This window comes from Antechinus flavipes, chromosome 1, assembly GCF_016432865.1.
Source record: "Antechinus flavipes isolate AdamAnt ecotype Samford, QLD, Australia chromosome 1, AdamAnt_v2, whole genome shotgun sequence".
In the NCBI taxonomy this organism is placed as follows: domain Eukaryota; kingdom Metazoa; phylum Chordata; class Mammalia; order Dasyuromorphia; family Dasyuridae; genus Antechinus; species Antechinus flavipes.
Genome location: NC_067398.1, coordinates 255,131,231 through 255,156,406, shown reverse-complemented (window position 1 = coordinate 255,156,406; position 25,176 = coordinate 255,131,231). Strand labels below are relative to the sequence as shown.

At 36.7% G+C, this 25,176-nt stretch overlaps 2 protein-coding genes and 1 non-coding gene across 5 annotated transcripts in view; 1 reads left to right on the top strand and 2 right to left on the bottom strand.

The window, feature by feature from the left end:
• The window catches only part of C1H7orf50 (chromosome 1 C7orf50 homolog), a 360,775-nt gene that overhangs the window by 96,227 nt on the left and 239,372 nt on the right, over positions 1-25,176 (bottom strand). For both annotated transcript variants that reach the window (XR_007954193.1, XM_052000419.1), the window contains exon 4: positions 10,279-10,475. Coding sequence is in view for 1 of the 2 variants with exons in the window: in XM_052000419.1 (XP_051856379.1) it covers positions 10,279-10,475 (197 nt within the window). In the remaining variant the exon portion in view is untranslated. The remainder of the gene's footprint in view (positions 1-10,278; positions 10,476-25,176) is intronic.
• LOC127546010 (U6 spliceosomal RNA) lies at positions 13,987-14,092 on the bottom strand. Its single transcript, XR_007949883.1, has one exon. It is a non-coding gene; the product is annotated as a U6 spliceosomal RNA (small nuclear RNA).
• Positions 23,943-25,176, top strand: part of GPR146 (G protein-coupled receptor 146) — an 86,175-nt gene continuing 84,941 nt past the window's right edge. For both annotated transcript variants that reach the window (XM_052000400.1, XM_052000375.1), the window contains exon 1: positions 23,943-25,005. The gene's annotated coding sequence lies outside the window, so the exon portion shown is untranslated. The remainder of the gene's footprint in view (positions 25,006-25,176) is intronic.

Genomic DNA, 25,176 nt, shown 5'->3' with positions numbered 1-25,176 from the left:
AATCTCAAAGGTTATAGTTAACAGATCACGTGACTGAGTGGCACAGTGGATAAGTGCCAGGCCTGGAGTCAAAAAGATCTGGTTTCAAATTTAGCCTCATATAGCTAATATATGACCCTGGGCAGGTCTCTTCACCCTGTCTGCCTCAGTTCCTTGTCTGTAAAGTGATCTGGAGAAGGAAAAGACAAAATCCCCATAGTATCTCTGCCAAGAAACCCCCAAAGGAAGTCACAAAAAATTGGACATGACTAAAGTAACTGAAAGTAAGATCACAAATATTTGTCAGTGTGGAGCATTACATTCCCATCCTACGAACTATTTCTAAATTGTAACAACTGCTCCCCATCCCTTTCCTTTCTCCCCAATATGATCTGAAGCAGCAGCATGCCAGGGTTTGATTATTAATTCACAATTGTTGTGTGAAAGAGCCAAGAAAGATGGGGTGTTCTGCTGTCTCTCTTTGCAGGGTTTATGAGGATCAGAAAATATCCTAGTACTTTGGAGCTCTTCTACTCCAATTACCTCATTCTAGAAAACATGGAAACTGAAGCACAAAGAAATGAAGGAGCTTGCCCAAAGTCACAAAGCAAAGGAAAGGACCTCAAATAGAATTTAGTTCTGACAGTGCATGCTGCTTCTCCAGATGATGTCCATGGAACCTGCTGAAGTAGAGATTTTGCACACGGCAGCCCAGAATGCTAAATCTTATGCTCTGGGTAGACATTTCCAAAGTTTTGGTTTGTCTTGAGGAAGGCGCAGCCTTTCCTCATTGCCAAATATAATGCCTGACACGAAGTAGGGACTCTAGACATACTTGTGAACTGGTGACTACTAGATGCTCACAGGAACCCAGGCCATTTTTCTTGCTGCTTTTATGCATTTTTTGGTGCTATCACTTACACATGGACAACCTTCCCCTAATGAGGGATCCAGAAATTTGGTGCCTTACTATGTGATGGCTGTAGCACTAATAAGAGACTCTTCTCATTCAAAATGATGTTTTAAAGATCCCTGGGAACAAAGCTCTATTAACATTGTCTGATTCCTAATCAGTGCTACCTCTTCTCATCCCCAAATGCCACTGACTAAAAATATGGGGGATGTGGCAGGGCAAGAGATCAGTGATGTAAACCCTTCTATCCCACATCCTCAATCTGCTATTTAAATTTCTCTACCACTTGGCTCCAGTCCACTTATTTCCTATTACATCCCATCCTGAAGTCTAAATTTGATCTCAGACAAACTCGATTAAAAGCTGTTCCCCAGACTTGATATTCCATCATTTACCTCTGTCCATTCCCATAAATCATCCCTAACATACTAGGAATGTAAATCTTCAATGTCTTTCTTCTCTTCTCAGAATTTTTAATCTTCCTTCAAGGTAGAGCTCAGAAATTACCTTCTACTTCCTCACTCCCACCTGTAGTTGCTAATGTGTTCTCCTTCCTATTTGCTAATTATCTAAGGGAGGTCCTGCAAATATGGTGATTCTCATTTTACATATAAGAAAACTGAGGCTCAACCTAGGCAAAAGGACTTGTCCAGGATCATAAAACTAGTACTTATCAGGAGGAGAAATTTGGTTCCAAGTCTACCTGACTTCAAATCCAGGGCTCTGTTCTCAAACTTATTGGTCTTACCACTCTTCAGGAACATTAAACATTGTACTACATTGCAGCAAGGTTCCTCAGGTTTAGTAAAGGTGTAAAGGCATGTTTGCTCTTTAGACTACTATGTTTTTTGAAATTTTCTTTTAGGGTTTTTTTTTATGTCAATAGTCACATCTCACTGCTGTCAGCGTCTCTATCTCTATTATCCCTTCTCTTATCTTCTTTTAATGTTTGGCTGGCTCCTGTCTTCTTTCAGTTGAGGAATCAGAAGCCCAAGCTTGTTATGAGGTTTATAAAACTTAAAGTGAATAGGCCCTGAGTGAAGGACCAAAAGGCTCCTTTATGAGGAAAATAATCGGAGTAGAAACACTGCCTGTGACATCAGCTTTGGCTAAGCCCCTTCTTTGCTCTCGGCTCCTTTCCAGAAGGCTGAAGGATTGCCAGATAAGTGACCTCAGGATAAGTGAGATGTTATTGTACAAAAATCTGAGGTATGATTTCTATTACTGGCCAAGCATGGATTTTTTCAGACACACCCTCACAGATGGTTAATCAGGGACATTAACATTAGCACTGTCTCCAAAAAGTCAGGACAACAGATTTTCTTCACAACTGCTACTAAAAGCCTGACAATATCAGGGGAGAGGAATCCAACCTAAATTGCTCAAAAGTTCCATTTCTACTCTAAAGGACTCTTGGTTCTTTATTTTCTTGTTTGGATGACTCTACTAAGATCTCTGAAGGTCAACAATGCTGTCTTTATTTTGTATAGTCTCCCCTTCCATGATTAGGTCAAAGAAGTTTCCTTGGGCGGGAAGGATTAATTCCTCTTCGTAAATTCAGAAGCTGGAACAGTGTGTGCTAGCTCTGTAATCCCACAGAGAACAACATATTTGGCCCCTAATAACTAACACTTAGTACTACCAAGAAAATGTGCTATGCTGGCAACCTTTATACCCAATAGCTCTTAAACTAAAGACAACAGTTAGTGATCTTGGCTAACTTTTCTTTCCTGTTCTTTTTTAAAACTAAATTTAATTTTTAATTTATGGAATAAAACAAGTATTTCCATAACACAGAACAATAAAAAAAGAAGTAAATGTAATTGTAAATGAAATTGCAAATATACTGTGCACAAAGTTGCGCATAATACTGAATCTAAAAAATGGGCATTTTATGAATTGAAAGACTTTAGGGGATTTGTAACAAAAAGACCAGAATTCATTGGAAAATTCAATATTAAAAATCCAAAAGAATATAAGGAAACTATAAAAGACTAATTATAACGTACTGATTAAGGTCAAGCTATTTACTTATAATATGTGAAAATGTTACCAGTAATTATTAGTTATTATTAGTAACAGCATTTTTACAACTGTTATCATTACTGAGGTGGTTTGAAGGTGATTCCAAAAAGAAAATGGGTAGGAAAAAGTTAAAAGGAGAAATTATCTTATCATGTAAATTTCTTTTCTTTCTTCCTTCTGTCCTATCTTAGACATGGTAGAGATGGCTACCATTAGACACAAATAGGAAGAACTAATATAGAGGAAGTTGGTATGAGTGGTGGGCTGGTAAGATTGGACCCTGACTCTCATCTGGGTTGAAGAGGAAACAACATATATATTTAAAGAGGTTTAGAAGTCTTCTGAATCTTAAGAGAGAAAAGAAAATTAGGGGGTAGGAGGAGGGAGGAACTTTCCCTGTTCTTTCTGAAGATTCAGGATAGCACATTTTTTTCTTTCTTAACAATCGTAGTAGGATCCTATGTTAGCAGGAGCAGCAAAGGGCTCTTTGGAGCTAGATGTTTAGAAATTCAAGATCAGGAGCACCAATCAGTTCCATGGAAATTCAGAAGAGGTGAACCTTGAGTTCCAAAATTTTCTACCTCTCTCCCTCCCTCCCAAGATAGCAAGCAATCTGATATAAGTTAAAAATGTAAGATTTTTCTAAACATATTTCCATATTCATCATGCTGCACAAGAAAAATCAGATCAAAAGGGGAAAAAACCAGGAAAGAAAAAAAAAAAAAAAAAAAAAAAAAAGCAAACAAACCACAGCAAAAAAAAAAAAAAAAAAAAAAAAAAAAAAAAAGTATGGAAATATTATGCTTTAATCTACATTTAGTCTCCTGGATGAGGATGGTACTTTCCATTCTAAATCTATTAGATTGCCTTGAATCACCTTATTCTTGAAAATAGCCAAGTGCATTACTGTTGATAATCACATAATTTTGTTTTACTGTATCCAATGGTCTCTTGGTTCTGCTCCCTTCACTTAGCATCAGTTCATGTAATTCTTTCCAGGCTTTTCAAAAATCAGCCTGTTCATCATTTTTTATAGAACAATAACATTCATTACATTCAAATACCATAATGTACTTAGCCATTCTCCAATTGATGGGCCTCCATTCAATTTTTAGTTCCTTAACACTACAAAAAAGGCTGCTACAAACATTTTTTGTACATGTGGGTCTTTTTCTCTCTCTTGTGATTGCCTTGAACACAGCCAGATAATCTCCCTCATCCTTAAAAACAAACAAAATCCTTCACTTGAATTTATCATCCACTACAATTCTATTTCTTAACACCGATTTCTAATCCTCTATCAAGTTCTAAATTTTTCTCTCTAGAAAGAGTTGTCTACACTTATTTCTTCTATATCCTCATCTTTTACTCATTTCAATCTCACCACTCTGTTGAAAATGCTTTCAGGGTTAGTCCCTCAGATGTTAAATCCAATGGCCTTTTCTAAATTCCCATTCTACCTGTTCTCTCTGTACTTTCCAAAAGTTAACCATTTCATCTAACATATATTTCAACATATTTAATATGTAAGGAAGAAAAATTTGGAACAAAAGGTTATGTAAGGATCAATGTTGGAAAAATTACCTATGCATATGCTTTGTAAATAAAAAGCTTTAATAAAAAAATTAACCACTCCTATGTGTCCACTGACTACTCATTTCTCTTGGCTTCCAAGACTACATCTCTCAGTTTTCCTTCTTCTTGTCTTATTCCTTGACCTCAATGTTCCTTGCTAGATCATCATCCACTAAGTGTGTATATCACCCACCTCCATTTCCTACTGGGATCCTCTGTGTTCTTTTCTCTTCATCCTCTGGCCTGTGTTTTTATTTGTTTCCATCAAATCAATAAACATCTCCACAAAAATTCATTTCCAGTTCTGGCTATCCAGTCCTAGTCACTTTCTTGAATTCTAATACTGCATTGCCAAATTACTATTAAACATCTTATAGGAATTTCTTTTTTTCTTTTCTTTTTCATTTAAGGATTAAAATAGGAATTTCCATAACATAGTACAATAAAAAGGATTATTGCACACAAAACTGCAAATCTACTATGCACAATTTGTTATTCCTTTCAAATATATAACAAATGATCACGTAAATTTCTTTTCTTTCTTCCTTCCCTCTGCCTCATCTTAGACATGGTAGAGATGGCTACCATTAGACACAAATAGATATATGTATATAAAATTATTCTGTACATACTTCTATTTATAAGTTCTTTTCTTTTCCTGGATACAGATATCATCTTTATATGTCCTTTATAGTTAATCGGGTATTTATGATAGACAAGACAACTTATTCAAAGTCATTTTTAAAACAATACTACTGTTCCTGTATACAATGCTTTCTTAGCTCTGCTCATTTTGCTCTTCATTATTTCATGCAAATCTTTTCATGGTTTTCTATAATCATTGAAGTCATTACTTTTTTTTTATAGCATAGTAGTATTCCATCACAATCATATACCACAACTTGTCTAGCTATTCCGCAATTGATGAGTATCTCTACAATTTCCAGTTCTTTGCCACTACATAGAGAGCTGCTATAAACATTTTAGAACATATAGGTATTCCTTTTTCCATAATTATCTTTGGAAGTAGTGATATTGCTGAGTCAAAGTGAATAAGTGGTTTAATAACTTTTTGGACATAAATCCAGATTGTTCTCCAAAGTGGTTGGATCAGTTCAGATTTCATCAACAATGAATTAGTCTCTAAAATTATGGGAATTTTACATTCAGCATGTCCAAAATGAATTTCAATATCTCTCCTACATAAACTTATCACTCCTCCCTCTCAGGGAGGAATCTTAATCACTAAGTTCCACAAACTTGATCTATGTTTCCTTTTTCTCCCTGACCACCAAATTTTGTCAATTCTACCTCCCCAACTTTCTGTTACAAACTTTATATCTGTACCCCTAGTTTAGCAAAGTTTGAACTCATGCAGGTGCTTAACAAATGTTTATGAACTGATAAGTTCTCTACATTCACATTTTGCCTTAGGTCCTCATTAACTTTCATTTATATCAGCTTCCTAATAAACTCCTTTCTCCAATTTTTTTTTCCATTTAACCACCCAATAAATATTTCTAAAATGCACCTCTGACCATGTTATGTCCCTGGTCAAGAGATCAGTACTTCTTTTTGGGAAGGGAAGAGGGAAGAAAGGGGAGGACAGTGAGGCAATTGGAGTTGTGACTTGCCCAGAGTAACACAGTTGGTAAGTGTTAAGTATCTAAAAACCATATTTAATCAGGTATTCAACTCCTAGGCCAGTACTCTATCCACTGCCCCATCTAGCTGCCCCAAGAACTACTTCTTTAAGAGAAAAAGCAGTAAGTTTTTCTCCTTTTTCCCCATCTATTTCAAACTCTGATAATGTTTTTCTTCTGAGATTACTCAGAAATATACCATACATGGATCCTGAATGTACAGTAATGCTTGCATATTATTTCCTCCATTAGAATGTGAACTCCTTAAAGGCAGGAACTATGTTTTTAAAAGCTTTTTTTTTTTTTTTTTGCATACCTAGCACTTAGTACAGTGGCCCATATATAAGCATTTAATAATGGCATCAGGGTTCTCTTTTACTAGTCCCTCACTTATTTGTGTTTTAACTCTCTAATCGTCATTTTCTTTTTTTTTTTTTTTTTTGTTCCATCCTTTCCAGCCCAAAGATTGGTCTTCTTGACAGAAAGAACAAAAGCAAAATTAAGAATTAATCAGCATTGTCTTCTCTTTGTAAACACTGAGATTACACATTAAGGTGTAGAGAAATGGCACTATTTTTCCTAGTATACCTAAACAAATAAACAAAAACCCTATGGTTGTCCTTCATATTTCCAGCAAGCTTCAGGCTTATTCTAAGCTTTAGGTTTCCTGACATGCTTCTTCCAGTATTAATCCTTCATCACCTTACCTTGCTGCTACCTTAAAAAATATCCAAGTTGACTGGTGGGTTCCTTACACATCGATATGCATTTCTTTAAACAACTCCCCTTTTCCCTCCTTACTGGCAATATCATAGCTTTACTCTCAAGGGCTAACTTTGCTGGCAAGACTTTCCAACAGAATTTAAGTTCATATTATCTAAAAAGTGTTCCTTAGAATACTATGGAAAGCTAGTGACATAAACTTAGCATGTCAGCAGAGATATGCTGGACTTTCTTCTCTATTACAGACTCCTAGATGGAACAGCTTCTTTCTTGAAAGATTCATAGCACTTCTGGGCAAACTCTTTTGATTGGTGAATAAGAGTGATATAGAACAGAATTTACCTTTGATGTTTCTTCCACCTTTTGAGCGATGAAATTATCATTAAAGCAAATCAAGAAAAGTTTGGTTGTTCTGTTTAGGTCAGAAAGAGAATTCTAGAAATCCAGAATTCTATAATGCAGAAAACTGAAGTTCCCCAAAATGACTCTATAAAGCCTTTCTGTCAGGTCTCTAGATTGTTTCCTGAGCTTTCCATTTCTTTCTAGTCCAAGGGTTTGTAATAATTCCATGGCAATAATACCTTCTGTTTTGGCCTCTATTAATTTTTACCCAAAAAGCTCTTCATGACATTTCCTATTCTGCTTTCTATTTCCTTACCTATGATTTTTAAATAGGTAATGCTCCCCTCTTTCTCCTCAATTATTCTTCCTCCCCATATCTTTTAACTATTTTTGCTTCTTTTGATTAAGTTATATACCCTTCAAGATATAGTCTAATCATAGATTTCATGCCACCAAGTCTCAGTGATATTTAATAAGTCAAATCTTTTCCCTCTGCATTAGGATCTCTAATCAGTCTTGCTTGTTAGCCATATGTTCTACATTTGTGTATAGATATTTGAAAGCACAGATTTTATTATTAGCTTTTTTGTTAGATTTTGGGAGTTAGTTCATGGGAGAACTCTGGATGTCTCAACTATTCTTATATTCAGCTGCTATCTATGGCACCTAAGTTGGTGGATATATCTACATCTTAGTTATATATAATTTTCTTCCCTTCTCTTTCTTTTCAACTAATAGCACTGTTTATTTTTGTAAGATTCCTAGTAAATATTTTAATAGTCATTGTTATGTACACCATCCTTGAGAGGATGAGATGAATCCCTGCTTCCCCAAGGTAATCCCAGTGTAAGAAAAATATAATCCAGAGCAGGTCCTACTGTTTGAGAGACTTTGAATCTTTCAGTGATGCTATGTCTGTCTGTCTGTCATCTGAGAACCCAAATAGCTATATTTCAAAGGTTAGCTGCAGGGTTATTGATTTTTTCAATGGCAGCAATTCTCAAAGACTTACTATGAAAATTAGGGGCTGTAATCTCCATGAGTGGAGGGAGTAAATCCACTTATAAAATAATTAGCACAGTGTCTCACACATAATAAATGCTATAGAAATACTAGTTGCCATTATTATGAGTATTATTCTTAAGCTATTATTAGATACAAATGACTGCTTTTGGTTAATAAAAATATTCAATTAATCAAAATCTTTGGTTTTCAGAATGCAAGTGAATGTGTATTATAAAATAGGGAAGGGAAATCCAAGAGCTCCTTAAGGTGGCAAATATATCTTGATTAAGCAAAAGTACCCCCATACTCAGGGTTACAAGGGATTCAAAAGTATAAGGGGAGTGAGAGGAAAGACAAGTGGAAATTTGAATACCAAATCTATTCCACTGTTATGCAAATCAACGAACAGCACAGCTAATTGAGCCAGGATTCTAAAGGGTATAATTTCCATCAGCATCTATGTGTATGTCACTAAAAGTTATTGGTTCAATGCTTCTTCTGTTTCATGATTTAAATACATCATCTCATTTAATCTTGAAACCTATGAAGTAGTTAGTCTAAGTGTTATCATTCCCATTCTACAGTAAAAGAACCTAAGGTTTGAAGAGGGAAAATGATTTCATTGACCTAACTTTCACGGTCACCACTGACAAAAGGACACTTTAATTGGGTAATAAAATAAAATAAATTCTTCCAAATGCAAATCAAAAATCATCTTCCTATTATTTTCTCAGGGTCAAAATCTCAGCTATTGGTGTTCTGCTTCTCTAATCCAAGATATCAGTTGATCTGCTTTTATTTCATAATGAATGTCAAGCAAAAGGAACATATTTGTCCCTAGTTGAGAATATCATTATTTTTTTTCATCTTCATAGAGAGTGAAGTGGTAGATCACTGGATTTCTCAGATGAAAGGAAAAAGGAGAAAGATTAAGAGAAAAAGGGAGAGGAGAAAAAAAGGAGAAAGGAACAACCCATCACTAAATCTGCCAAAATTCTGTGTTCTCAGGCAGAACTTTCACAAATAGCTGATTAAGATGGTTTCTGAGAATGGAATTTGGATTTCTGGACCAGAGATTAAAATACAGGAATGATAGGCTTGTGGTTAGGGACAATGTGCACCTAACAAAGATTGTTTAGAATATATCTGCTGGGAGAAAAAAGGGAGATGGAGAAAAAGGAGAGGAGAAAAAGAGAAAGTGAGGAAGTAAAAGAAAGAACAGAAAGAGCAACATTAACAGCTTGGAAGAATCAGGAATATGTCTCCTATATTAGGTGACATCTGAACTGAGCTCTAATGGAAACTAGAAAATCCTGTTTTCTGGAATGAGAATTTTTTTTACCTCTTGAGATTACCAGTGGGTAGGAAATAAAAACAAAATCACCACTAACAAGTCAAAACAATCCCTTATTTTCTGCCCTTGTTTGGGACAAATGACCTTATTTAATTGGAAAAGAGATTAAATTAACAATGTTTTTCTTTTCACCACAGCCCAGGTTTACCGTTTTTCATAAGCATCCAAAAAGCCATGCACAAAGCTGTTAGCTTAGTTAACATCAAACCTTTGCCAGGGTCTGGAAACATCCACAACAGTCCTCTTCCTCTGTCTCTGATTATAAATACTCAGGTTCTAAAATTACACATACTCTGTAACTTAACATACAATCTCTCTCTGATGTGAAACTTCCTAATAATCCAATGTCTTCTAGGTTAAGTTAAATGCAAGTTTGTGATCTCCAGTCATGGAAAAGTTAGAGCAATGCCATCTATATTAAGACTTTAGGACAGGGTCATTGCTTGTTATGCAGACTTTCACTGGGCTCTGTGCCATCTTTTAAAGATCTTAGAGACAGCTAAGGCATGTGAAGCCATTTCAGGTAAACCTGGGTTGGACTGTCCTATTCAAACCAGCCAGCTGGAATGAAACAATATACTGTATTTAGCAATGACCAGAAGGAAATTTTTCAAGAAGCTAGGCTGGTTTCTCTAGTTTGGGACCTTCAAGTAGGTCTCTGTCTCCTAAGTGGCATTGATGAAATGGAGGGATGATCAGGAGGTGTTGAAGACTCTTACCTAGTGAGATAGTCTAAGGCCAACTCAGCTCCCGAGGGTTTCTCAGGGTTTTCTTTTACAACACGAATCCCTGCTTCCCGAAGCTGCTTCTTTTGTTCTTTCTTTCGTTCTTTCTTCAGTTTTCTTTCCAGGGTTCTCATTTCCTCTGGAGTCAGTTCCTGCTCATCTTGCTTTTCCTCATCACTTGCTGCATCCATCTGAAAATAACCCCAAAAAACCATATGTTGGTTTCAGAGAAGAAAAGGAAATTCACACAATAAACATTTTAAAAGAAATAACTTTCATAGTTCCCTGGAACTCTGTTCTTCTGAGAGCAAAGATCACTGAAAAAAAATAGAGGCACTTTTGTGCTACTCGGCAGTGGTCAATGATAAAAAGTAAGCTCTGCCAATGTATTTGTAGCAGAACATTTTGGAGAAACAAAAACTGGAAACAAAGTAAAGAAATACTGACTGGGAAATGGCTGGCAAGTTGTGAACATCATGTTACAATAAATGACAAATGTGAGCAACAGGAAGGCTTATGTGAACCAATGCAAAGGGAACGAAACAGAGCAAGGAAAATGAGAATCACAATGATTACAAACTCATATGAAAACAATAAAACAAAATTGGATGCTGTCTAGTTATATTGACCAAGTTTGAATCTGAAGGAGATCTGTGAGAATTTACTTTCCTCCCTTTTATGAAGAGGTAGAAGACAATAAGGTGGTCATTATGTTTAGTAGTTTTATTGACTCATTTAAAAAAATATATTTTAAATTTCTATTATATGGGATGGTTCTTGGAGGCAGAAGGGATATATTAGGAGATGTAAATAATATTAAAACAAAAATAATTTTAAAGAGTATAAATATTCGCATGTTAATTTGCACTTGACAACACAGTTACCTTTCTCCACTATCAGAGGCACTAGTTCCATTCAATAAATAATTATTTAGGGCCTACAGTGTTAGACATTAGGGGGAGATACATAGTTTAGAGAAAACATGATTCCCTACTCTCATAAATATTACAGTCTTGGAGACAATAAACTCTATACCTGGAAACTAACTACAAGGGTTTGACTTTATCTGGCTTTCTACCTCTTATTCTGTAAATAATAATCAAATCAACCTGACCATTCCTGGAGCGGATATGCCCCATGAGTCCACTCACAATTCTAGTGACTTTCTAAACCAAAACATCTCTCTCTGGCCACCACTCTCTCATATATATTATCTTCCCCTATTAAAACATAAGTTTCATAAGTGTGAGTACTGTCATAATTTTAAAAATTCATATCCCCAGCGCTTAGCATAGTGCCTGGTGTATAATTAATACTTACTACTTATCCATTCATTCATGTGACCTGAATATCAAAGGCTGTTATGACAATTTAAATCTTTAAAAATGAAAAAAAAAATCTTGAATTCTCAATCATGTAGGCAAGAATCATGGGGCAAGTTAAGGAGCAGCCCTAGCTGCCCTATAATGAGTTTTCACAATCCAGTCACTAATCTTTTTCCTCTTTACTTTGCTAAAAAGAGATGGGTATCCTATAGTGAAAAGGCAAGATGTATATGGATGGGAGGAGAGGGGAGGAAGTATTGAGCAGTGCTTTCTTCTTCACCTTTCTAAGTCCTTCCCCCAACCCCCACCCCCAGTGATGCTTCGGCCCTCTTTATATCCAAAGAAAACTGAATTTATGTATCATCCACAATACATGTGCAACATTAAATGGAATAATTGTCATTCAGTCTGCATTTTAAACAAAGAAAGAAGGAGAGATGGGAGGAAATAAGAGGGGGAAAGAGAGAGAGAGAAAAGAGAGGGGAAGAGAGAGGGAAAGACTGAGAAACAGAGGCAAAGAGCATTCGTTGCTTAACCCAGTGGAATGTCTCTGTAGTGGTAGAGTTGCAAACATAGGAGGGAAGAAAATTTTAGACAGATTATCTAGCTCTGCAAACTCCTAACAGTCTGTTAAATCTCAGGCTGGAGATAAAGGTAAGGGCCAACTCTTTGATATGTTACTGTAATGGAGTAAAATAATTTTCATTTAGAAAGCAGTAACATTCAAACCAAAGCTGCTGGCTGAAGGGGTGAAAAACCCTAACAATAATCAACAAAAATCCAAACTAACCCAAACCACAAACATTTCATTCCCCTTAGCTTTTCAAAGATTATTCCAAGAGCTGCTTATATAATGGAAGTTTACCTATTCTTTTCTCTATAACTCTTTGAGGTGTGAGTAGAAGCATTATTTCCATTTTATAGATAAAGGAAATGAGGCTCAGAGGATTTAAATGCCTTGCCTAAAATCACATAAATTTAAGTAAGAGCAAGGAATCAAACTCTAGTTTGACTCCTACATATCAACTCCTACCATATTACACATTCTCCATAGAATTTAACCATCCATTTAATTGAGGTTGGGGAAATGATAAAGTAAATATGTTTACTATTTGCCCATGAGCTTGTACATAAAAGGCCCGATAACAAAAGACTGCACTGGCAAAAAATACTCTATATTTCTAGTCAAAACATTGTTAGTTACCTTCCTTGCCCCCACACATTCCTCCTATTATTTGAAAACTCTAACCCTCTCTCCAATGACTCTAATAAAAACAAAACAAGTTGCTTCTCTACCTCCTCTCCTCTCATTTTGCTTCCCCTTTTTGACTCTTCCCCATCAAGTCCCCTCATAAAATGCCAATCCCTTGACAACTTTTGTCTCATGCTTAACAACTTTGCCTCTTTTGGATCATCTGAAACAAAAGAAAGCTGCTCTCCCCCATTCCTTCCCAACTCCCCTGCCTTTTTTCTTTCTTAAAAGTGGGAGTTTAGCTTGTTAAACAGGGGTTCTGAATCTGGGGTCTGTGAATTAAAAAAATATTTTGATAATTGTATTTCAATATAAATAATTTCCTTTGTAATTCTAGGAGTTTTCTTTGATGCATTTAAAAACATTTTCGTAAGAAAGGATCCAAAGGCTTTACTAATTTTCCCAAGGGTCATAAGACCAGAAAAGCTTAAGGACTCCTGAGTTATGAGAATTCAGCATTGCTCTCAAGGTAAATTCCAACTTCCTCAAATGTGTTGAATTATGGTGTGTTTGCAATGAAACACACAGCAATTCTTGTCTTCCAACATGACAACACCTTCCCTTCAAGTAAGGGATCATGTCAACACCAAAGACCATGCTTTCTCTTATCTCTACCAAGTGTAACAGTTAGGATAGTATATACACTGTTACTGAAAGCAATATTGGCATCTTAACGTATGAAAGATGTGCTGTGTTTATAGCCAAAATGATCGTCCTTAACGAAAAATATCTCAGGCTATTTGAAAAATGTATTTCAGAACAAAGTTATGTTACCATCATTCCAATGCATCTGCAATGCTTTTCTTGTAGAAAGATACTGACTGCAATTCCAGATCCCTCATGCAGATATACCAGGTTCTGCTCTAACCCCATCACTTTAGATGTATATATAAGTATATGAAAATTAGAGACTACACTTTCCAAGAGCTGGGATCTCATTATGATATAGTCAGTCCTTCCAATGGTGCAGATCACAACTCACTTCTTATCCTGTGAGTTCTTATCTATGTCCTAAGTAATTCCTCCACAGAGGTTTTCCACATGTTAGTCTTTCCACTAGATCCCTCAGCATTGCATGAATACCAATGGTAAACCTGAGTTGTTCAATGATTATCTTTCTTTTTAAAAAATATGGAATTCTTCATGAATTTGCATGCCTCTTTCTGCAGGGGTCATGCTAATTTTCTATGTATTGTTCCAATTTTAATATATGTGCTACCAAAGCAAGCACCCAGTGATTATCTTTTGATCTTGCTGCAAAACTGGTCCACTTTCCTTTCCAGTCATAAATCTTTCTAGTGACACCTTATATATTCCATTTTTTTCCTTTGGTAATGTGTTGCAGGGCACTTAGTTGACACAATGACACTGGGCTTGGAATCAGTTAGACTCAGCTTCATGAATTCAAATCTAACCTCAGATAAACTTACTAGCTATATGACCCTGGGCAAGTCACCTTACCCTATTTGCCTCAGTTTCCTCATTTGTAAAATAAGCTAGAGAAGGAAATGGCAAACCAGTCCAGCATCTTCACCACGAAAACCCAAAAAGGAGTCTTGAAGAGCTGGACATAATTGAAATAATGTCAACAACAACAACAAAAAATTGCTGCCTATTCACACCAATCATGATGTGCCTTCCTCCTCGTTTACCTTTTGGGAGACCTGTAACTTTAATTTTTTCAGAAGTGATGGTGTTCCTGACTCTTAGCCATTCAGCATTGATGAAAGAAAATTGATATTTAAAAGGGAGCCTGTTGTTACAGAAAGAAGTGAGGGATTGTTAAAAGTGCATGAAATTTTTCAAAGGCAGATCTGTCTACCAAACTGTTGTCTAATTCTGAACCAAGATCACTGTGAGCAGTATCTATCTAACAGATATAAAGAGATGAACTGCCTATGTAGCGTGTCCATTCAACTGTAACCTATATTCTTGGTATTTTTCATCTACTTTATTTTTCTTGTATGGAAAGCTAGATCAAATTCTTTTAAGTGATGGAGATGGATCTCATTTGGCAGAATCTGATATATTCTTAAATTTGATGCAATGTTGTTTTATGATACGAAATTTTAAGAAGTCCATACCTTTATTCAAAATAATCAACAAAACTACAGAAATCAAAGGTTGGAGCAAAGGGTAGGAAAAATAGGTAGCCAGTTAGATTAAAAATGTATGGTAAAAAGGAAGATGCATGAAGCATAAAAAGGAACCTGCTTCTTAATATTACTTTTATAAAAATGTTTGGTTTGAAGGCAGAAAACTTGGTTTTGAATCTTAGCTTTGACACTTTCTAGTGTGATCTTGAGTAATGGTCACTTAATCTTTCTGAATCTTAATTAAGAAAGAAAAGGAAAGGAAAGATTAATGTGCAGGAAGCTCAGTTGTATAACCTGTTGGATGTACCCTTTCTCCTTACCTTAGATGACACCTGGGCCTGCCTCTACTTCAGTCCTATCTGATCTGATCAGGATTTTTTCTTTTAAAAATCAGAATATTGGCCCAACCTAGGTATTGATTTAAATCAATTATATATATCCACAGGACTCAGTTCAAGTCCTCTCTGCCTCCCACATTTACCTGATCCAGCCTTGATTTTTAAACTTGACTTTAGCCTTCAGATTGGGAGAAATGATGAAATCTCTGTATGATATCAGGCTAAGCAAATAAGCAGATGTGATTCTATTCATGGGGGAGGGAAGAGGCAGGACTGGATATTTGTAAGCCCCAACCAATTAGGCAAAGTTTGGAAATTACACACACCTCCTGTTAGGCACCAGAGACTTTAAGCTTTCACTGTAATACATGCAACTTGCCAGTTATTTATGCCTGTGTGTCCAGATAACATTTTTCTAGCGTCATGTGTTAGAAAATACCCTAAAGATCACCCACTTCAACTCCCTGCCATTTATGCAAGAGAAAAGAAATTAAGATTCAGAAAGATTAAGTGACCATTATTCAAGATCACACTAGAAAGTGTCAAAGCTAGGATTCAAAACCAAGTTTTCTGCCTTCAAACCAAACATTTAATTTTCTTTCTTTCTTTCTTTCTTTCTTTCCTTCCTTCCTTCCTTCCTTCCTTCCTTTCTTTCTTTCTTCCTTCCTTCCTTCTTCCTTTTTTCCTCCCCCCATCTCTCTTTCTAACTTTGTAACTAGTATTTCTTCCCTTCACAGAAAACCATTTTTAAATGAATGAAATAAAACAAATAGGATTACAAAGAAAATCAAATATTCTGAAATAATATTTAAAAAATAAAAAGTCATTTAAAAAAATAAATGATCACATATCTATTTTTAATCTATCTATCATCTATACATTTTAAAGTACAGAGGTTAAGAAGTCCTAATTAAGAATTAGAAGGGATCTTGGAGAAGGGATTATCTAATCCAACATTCTTAAATTAAAAGTAAAGAAACTAAGGTCCAAGTCACATAGGTACTAAACAGCAGAGTCCGGATTCCAATTGACTTCTCTCAGTTCAGGGATCTTGCACACTGTACTTGGCTGCTTTTTTTTTTCCTGGTGTTCCTTTGAATTCTGGGTTGCTGGCCAAGATCCCTTTGGGAACCAGGACATTAATCATTTTAGTTCATTTGTTTCCAGAAAGTCCATCACAACTGATGTGGGCTTTTTTCTATAAATGGACAGTAATTGCTGTAATTGACTTGGCTAAAGATGGCTGCCTGACTAAATTTCCCCTTATCATTCTCCCCCAAAGAAAAAAATGCCAATTCTGTGCCCTCTCAGTCTACAAAATGCTGTTGTACATGTTATTTTTTTTTTTTAAATAGCATTACATGGGGCAGGTTGAGGATAGATGAAGGGTTATTATTCACTGATAAAAATCTAAGATCAAATGGGACTTCTTTCGCCAAGATTATTTTGTCATGAAAATATTACTCTGCTCACTCAATTTTTTTTTGCTTTATAAAGCCACATTTTTGTCTGTTTGAAATTGTCTATGTGTATGTATGTATACATTTATGTTTCTATGTACCTCAATCTAATCTGACATGTAGTACTTTGCCCTTACAAAGCAGAAAAATGAGAGGCCCATATTATATCTAAGTGATTCCTTGCTTTCCAAAAAGATTCACTATAGGGTTTTCTCTTGAGATTGACAGACTTCCAAGGTAGATTTCAGGGAGTCCATTAATTTAAGTTGGGAAAAAAAATAATAAATATATATATATACATATATCATTACTTTCACTGATGTTTGGTTTATTTTATTTTATGTAATCCTAGGGGTTCCATTTTATGAATTTAAAATATTATTCTGAGAAGGGCCCCATGTTAAGACCTCTTTTAAATATTAGGGTGCTCTCCTTACACATATAAAATTTCTCCAAGGTATAAAATTGTGCAATATGAAAAGGAATAAAATAAAAGATTCAGAATACAACTATAGATTGAAATTTTTAAAAAATATTAAATGCTTACTATGTACCTGACACAAAATGCTAAGGTTTTAGGTCAAAATAAAGATAATAGTGCATGCTCTTAAGGGATTGACATTCTATTTCAATGGTCCTAGAGGTTCCCTCCATATTTTCATTTCTATGATTCTAGATAATCTAATAAATTGGATGTTAGGAGGGTTGGACTGTAATCCTGACTCTGCTACTTGGTAGACCTCTTCAAGTTAGTTTCCTCACTGTCAAAGTTTCTTTTAGGCCTAATGCTGTCATTTGATAAAAAGAAAGGGGTTCTCAAGATCTCTTCCAATTCTTATATTCTAGGAATCTCTCTTGGTAATACTACTGCTCAGAATTAAAGACATAACAAGTTGTTCACTGGATGATGTCTGCATCCTGTTCCAGAAATATCTATCCAGCATTCAATTTTCATCAGATATATTGAGTCACAATGTAATGGTAATAAACATGGCAAGTTAGCCTCACATTCTCTTGAAGATGGAGTTTCTCAATTTCTACTTGGTGAAGAGTAGCAATTTTTCCTTTTCCTCAAGTCTTCAGATTACTTGTGTAAAATAAAGACCCTGAATAGAGGTGAATCATTCAACTTTCATGTAGTACAATTTCCTAAGATTGTTTAGATTAAAAAAAGGGATACAAGAAGTTTAGGAAGCTTGCTCAGGTTTACAAAACCAGGGGGCAGAACTGGATCTGGAACCAAAATCTGTCACTCTGGTCAGGAAGGAAAGTTTTTAGTTATGCCAGCAGTTCCTAAACTTTGTGAGGACTTGTGGCTTAGTGGATAGTGAAGAATTAAATTTCATCTGAATTTATGCTTTGAATATTCTCTATACTTTAAAAAAAACCTGCATATACTTAAAATATGCATATAATTATGTATGTATAATTATAAGTAATATTTCTTGCCTCCTCAATGGGTGAGGGAGAGAATTTGTAACTCAAAATAAAAATTTTAAAAATATATTGTCCATGTTTTTAATATTGCCTGTTTTTTTTAAACTTCATATGTATAATGGGTATCATATTTCTTGCCTTCTCAATGTATAGAGGAGAGGGGGAGAAAAGGAGCAAATTTGAATAAATTTTTTTTTGGAAATTTTAGAATAATTTTTTTAAAAAATTGTCTTTCTTGTACTATTTTCCATCACTCTAAAGAAAATATGGATTAAGTACCACTGGCAATGGACAGTTCATGCTATAGTTCTTTCATGGGACCATGGAACCGAAAATTTAAAAAAAAAATTAATTGTCTTGTTTTTACGATTTTCCATCACTCTAAAGAAAACATGGATTGAGTGGCAATGGCCAGTTCATGCCATAGCTCTTTCATGAAACCATGACCAAAGGGGTACAATCCACCCAGCAAATATGCCAAGAATGGCAGTATGGGGGTAGAGAGGGGAGGTTCCCTAGAGCAAGATTAGCTTCTATGTGGGGTTTGGCTTAACAAAGAATCTTATCCTAGTGGGTCTGGATGCCAGTCATACCAGAATGACCATGTGATAGGGAATGCCTTCCCATCAATACCTCATGGCACACACGCTATTGCAATGAAGAGTTTTTGTATAACTGGATCTCCAGCACATCTGTCATTCAGACAGATCACATGTGTTGGAGTAAGCCCAGGACTAATTGAAAAGAGAGAAACCAAATTTACACAAAAATATTCTTTATTGATCATGATATCTTATGCTGGCAGGGCTAGCATCAATAATATACAATGCTTTTTGTGTAATGGAAGGAGCTTTGGAAATGTAAAAGAGAGGAGAAATAAGAACCATAACCAATGTGGTGACCGATGGCGATGCACGTCTGCCTTTGTTTGTGGTGGATTACGGATGTGAAAAGAGGCCACTATCAGCGAAGGTCAGCGCCCATTTTTTTTTGGTTAACTATTCTTCTTGTAACGTGTGTGGAGGGTGTATATATGGGGGAAGGGGCCCTCTGGTGCCAGTTATACCACCAATTTGCTGTGTGACTTTAGTCACAATATCACATCTCTCTGGAACTCTCTTTAAAGGAAGAATATACTCCTAGAACTGCTGAAGGGGGAAATGAATAGCTCCCATGAATAACAAGGATGGGCAGTCCATCCAGCCTCTATTAACTGGCTCATTCCAATCTAAGAAATAATATCTGAAAAAGCTGGCTCAGAGAGAAAATTCTGGGTTGCCTCTGATATCTAGGGCTAAGTGCAGAATAAAGGTAGGCCTCTCATCACTCCCAACACCATCAGAAACATAAAATGGATGATGAAAGGTGAGATTTTTTTTTTGATGGAAAGGCATATAGTGTTTCCACCATTGCTTTTTCTTTTTTAAAACTGATATGCCTTTCTGGAACTGAAGGAAGATAGAGAGGTGGAGATCATAATAATTAGGATGAAGAAGAAAAAATTAATTTGCTAATGTCTTCTTAAAGAAGACTTAAAATAGGATAGACATCAATGCATTGTGGAGATAGAGCAGCATAGGTTCTATTGAGACTGAGGCAACACCCTGCTGACAGCGAAGTATTGTTTTTTTCAAAAGGCAATCTGGACTCTTCAAGCAACACCAAATCAGACATATATGGCAAGATGATGCCATCACCCTAGCCCTGTGAACATTTTTCCCTCCACAAATTCCTCTACTCTCAAGTCATGAAGCAGTTTTAGGGGTGGTAGACACAGTGCTTCTAAGTATAAATCATCTCAGGACCTTCAGGCAGACATACTCTTGTTATTAAAGTTAGTCAGGTCTTCATCAGAGATTCATCAACTAACTCATCCAGGCTCTTATTGCTGATGTCTTTTCTTTAAGACTAGCTTCAATTTATCCTGCCTAAAACCAATGTTTGCATGTTGTCTTCTTCATTAAGTTGTGATCTCCTTGAGAATACGAGTATTATTATTCTTATTATTTGGTTTCTTTGTATCCTCAGCACAGTAACTGGAATACAGCAGGTGCTTAATAAATGCTTCTTGCCCTTGACTTGATAAATGTATAAATAGCCTTGGAATCCAAGGAGCTCAGGCCATCACTACTATTACCAACATTCCAATTTTTAAAAGGATCCATCTTGCTGTTTTTGACATAAGCATTTTTAGGGGTGAAGCAAAAGGAAATGGGAATGAATTCTGGAAAGCTACAAGTACAGTTGTTAACATCTAGGTGTATGGATAGCAAATGGCTAGTCTACTTTGAGGCTCTGGGGTTTCAATCACCCCAAAGTGGAAGTTGCCACTGTATTTTCTCAATAACATATCATATTGTTTCAGGATGTTACCAGTTCCCCTTGCCAAACCCATTCCAATTCTCAAGTTACACTTCCTAGGGGTTCAAAGTGGTCCAGTATTTTTGTTTTGGGTTGGGTGTGGCTTTTGTTATTGTCTTCATTAATTCTTCCCTTCCTCCATCCAGGCCTCCCCTCTTCCATAGCAGGAAATCATTCACAGGGAATCTCAGTCACTCTGAGGAATACTAACTTCTATAGGTGGACTATAGGGGGACTGAGACGAGTTCAGAGAGCTAGCTGGTCCATGGGCAACACTAAGACTCTTTGTGATCCAGGAGTCTCACAGTCCCACTCAGCATCAGAACACATGGGGAGAGACTGCAGGGAAAAAGGCCAAAGCCAGGAAGGATGGGAACGAAGGAAAAAGTCTGTCAAAGGGACCACCCAATGTCAAGGGTGGGGTGGGGAAGGAAATGTCAGTTTGACTCAAGAGACAAGAGACAAGACTGTAGGATTACCCTAATTACAAAGTGTTTATAAAGTTTATATACATCCTTAACAGTGAATAAATTTGGCTGAACATATGACAAATTTAAGTTACAATTCATAATAAATGCACTTTAAAACAATACAGCTCAGATATGCAGTTTCAACTTAACCATTATCATTGGGGATATATCACTCAGTCCAATTTTCCATCTTGTTGAGAACATTCTCCATTTGTGGCTGATCAAGTCTCTGTGTTCTCATAAAGAATGAAGTTTTAATGACCCAATAACAATTTTGACATAAGTGCCACTTTCAAATGTAGATCCACAGTTTTTTTAAGTTTAAGATTGCATAAAAACTTTTAAATATTTTATTGAACACAGAATTCTTAAAAGAAGTGTAGGCATGGAATAAAAAGCTATGAAGAAATCAATCCCTTAGATTTGGGGAGCTGAACTATCCAGAGGATGATTTAAAACAGCAAGGAAAAATACCAACAAACAATTTATAGCTTTTTTACATGATGCATCTTGATAACTCCTAAAACATCACTGATGACTATAAGCTGGTAGCTGGTTACTTGACTCTAGTCCCAGTATGCAGAAAGCATTATGGGACAGAAAAGAGGTCAAAAGGAAAGATATAAGTGCAAAGGAAAGGCAATGACTGGAAGTTTAGTTAAATTGACCTTATCACTAAACAAGATTTGGATTCATTTACAGGCTAGATTAACAAAAGGAAAAAATAATTCTCTCTTCCTTTCTCTCCCCTCCCCCATCCTCCTCCCGGTTTTCTCTTCTTCCTTCTTCCTCTCCGCCTCTTTCCATTTCTTTCTACATCTCCCCTTCTCTCCAGTCTTCCCCTCCTCCTCCTCTCTCCAATCTCTCTTTCCTATTTGAGGAACTTTTCTCCATTTCCACTGAGGATAAAACAAAGGAACGGATTCAAATTACAGCAGAAAGGACTCCTGGGTTGGCTATCAGGAAGAACTGCCTGCTCTGAAGCCTCTGACTGAAAAGCAAACAGGATCCCTTTTCTGAAGAATTTTTTAAAGACTTAAAAAAAAGAGAAAATAATCTGTCTGAAATGGTAACTTTTGGTAGTTTCTTCTGGAAGCAGGGGGATAGACTAAATGATTAAATAGTGCCTCTTTATAAACAGCCCCATGAGTCTGTAATTTCCAACCTATCAAATCCTCTAGGATCTGGGCCCTTTTCCAATCAATTAGGAAAAGAAAACCTACAATGGCAGTGGTAGTTCATGTATGAAGAATACTCTGAGCAAGGTTATCACCAACATCAATAACAACAACAAACATTTGTTAAGTACTACCATAGGCAAAGAGCAGTACCTTCCAATACAGAGATTAAATTTGAATTATCTGAAAGTTATCACTATTAAGATTTACTCCTTATGATGAACTAATGATTCTTGTTTCTCTAAAGTATTTCTAAAGCTTAGCACCGAAAAAACAATACAAATAAAAAGAAAGTCTTAAATTTCACTATTATGCTGAGTAAACTTAAAAATCAAAGTAAACATTTTCCCAGCAATATAAGCTGTTCTGCAGTTAGAAAAGTCTTTAAAATTGTACTTCAAAGTTCATAAAAACAGTTGAATCTTTATTGGTTTTTAGTCCAATGAAAATATTGCCTATCATTCACTGAATATTTTGAAAATATAAGTTCTTGTCTCCCCTTCTCCCCAAAAGATCAACCTTCCAGCATTGGGGACGCTGAAAGTTCATTGACTAAAAATGTTTTTAAGATGATACTTTGTGCAGAGAAATAAAATAAACTTATATTGCTTTAGAAAAATCTAACTGTTTAATAAAAACTAACTTGTACTACTACTACAACTGCTGGCAAGAGACATTGAAAAGAAATTACATTAACTTGATTTGGAAAGGTTTCTATAGACTCAACTCAGGCAGAAAAACCTCAAACGAGTTCTGCAGGAAGCCAGATTTAAATGAGAACAAGCCTTTGTATCTTTCAGATCCAGGAAAGGGGCCTTTCAACCATTGTCTATACACCAGGAGAAAGTGTATCTGGACACCCAGAAATGTTCATATACACAAATATAAAAATTTCCACATATCAAAGAAATCCAGGATTTAAACTTGGATTCTCTTGGTGTCTAACATTTCTAGTTGGCAGTTCTCTGTGATTTTGTTAATGTTAAGAACTTATACTAATTATGTCAAATGAAAAACTTTTTTTTAAAGGGGAAGCCATCATTACTTCCTAATAAAGTAGTTATAAGGAAGACTAGGGAATGAGTTTGTAACAATATTGTTACATATTAAGGAATGGAAACATGAAGAGGAACTATTTTGCAGAATATTCCTCCTCACTCTGGTGAATAATTGCTTTCAAAGGGAACCTAATGTAACTATTAGTATCTCACATACTTGAATAGCATTTCACTCCTTAATATCTTCCAAATTCTTTCTTTAGTGATTTTTACAATGAATGCAAATGTGGATAAAACAGGGACACTTATTATAGTGGGGTTACTTGGGGGGAAGGGGACTGGAGAATCAGGAAAAGGAGAATCTACTGATATTTACACTTCCCTGGTTCCTATGCTCTATTTTGGCTCCTGTCATTAAACAATCAACTTTAGGATTAAGGCAAGGCTTTGACCTGTGTATGCAATGTCTGTTTTATGGCCACAGCAAACACATGTAACAATCCTTAGCATTTCTGGAAAAGAGCTGAGTTGTGTTTGTAACTAACCTAATTCCCCCCTTTTTTAGGGCTCTGGGAATGAAAAGCCAGTTTCAATTCAGCCACAATTCAATCCAAGCAAACATTTATGCAGGGCTTACTATGTGCAGAGCACATACTTCATTGGAGGGGGGCAGGGAAGTGGGATTGGATCAGGTCTCAAAACTGAGAACATTAAAAGAAAAAAAAGTTATTTCCGAATACTTTGGAAAGTCGGGGGGTGGGGGGGGGGTGGAGGGGAGGTCGATGGGATAGAGCCTAATTTCCACAAACTTCTTAAAGATCTCATTAAAGGAAAAAAAAAATAAAGCTCACTGAGAGAATGTTTCTTGTTTATAACTGTACTGGTTTTGGGGGTGGGAGTGGGGGAAAGAGAGAGAGAGAGGTAAATCAGGGAGTAAGATATTTTGAAATCTTTTCTGTAGCAAAGGAAAGGAAAAAAAAAGGTCGGGGGGGGGAGGGGGGAAGCAAGCAACGGGCTGGGGCTCTTCCAGGGAAAGAGGGACCACAGAGAGTCGGCAGGTTGCCAGGCAAGCTCAGCAGCACGACCAGAGTGCATTGAGTTTCTTTAATGAAAGCCAGGAAAGAACACATTACACAGTGTTTCTTCTGAGAGCAAGCTAGCCCCCAGTGATTGGAATCAATAAAAACACTAGGCTCGGGGCCCACTGGGGGAGAGAGGAGATCTAGACAACAGGCGTTGAATGTGCTTTCCACTTTCTCCCTCCCCTCAAAGTTAAACTTTGACGATCCACTGGACAGAACAACTTTTCACTCTGCAGGCAGGCGGTGAGATTCCTGTGAGCAGGGGCAGAGGAGGGAACGCTGGGCTTCTCCTTGCCGAGTCTGTGGACCCCGGAACTTGTTTCCAGAAGAGCTGGCGACAGCGGCGGTGACTGGGGCGGCAGGGAGAAAGGAGGAAGGGGTGGTCTCGGAAACGGGAATCCTGTGCCGGGAAAGCGCCCACCCGACAAGTGCATCCCTCTCTCTCCCCTCTTTCTGGGGCCGAGCACGGATGCATTTTCTATCAGGACAATGCTAAGAGGAGGAGGAAGAAGAGAAGGGAGAAGACGGAACCCAACATGGGAGCTGCTTCAACCAAGAATACACATACTGCATAGCATGTCAGTCCCCCCCGGGAGGTTCCTGGAGCTGCCGGACAGAGCGTGCTGAAATTCTAAGGTCAGCCCTCTGCGGCGCACGCGTTCTGCAACATTTCAACACACATGTTGGACGGGAGTGAGGGACCCGATAGCAAGTTAATTATTAGGTAAGTCTAGGCTGTTTTTCATATTGCTGCCTGTCAGCGCCAAAGTGCGCGGTGCTGGCTTTCAAAAGTCGCCTCCCATTGAGATACCCCTGCCTCAAGTTTTCTTAGGGTTAATGCGTATAGATTTGGAGATTATTCAAATCTGTTGCGCTTGTCCCCCTCCTCGGGCAT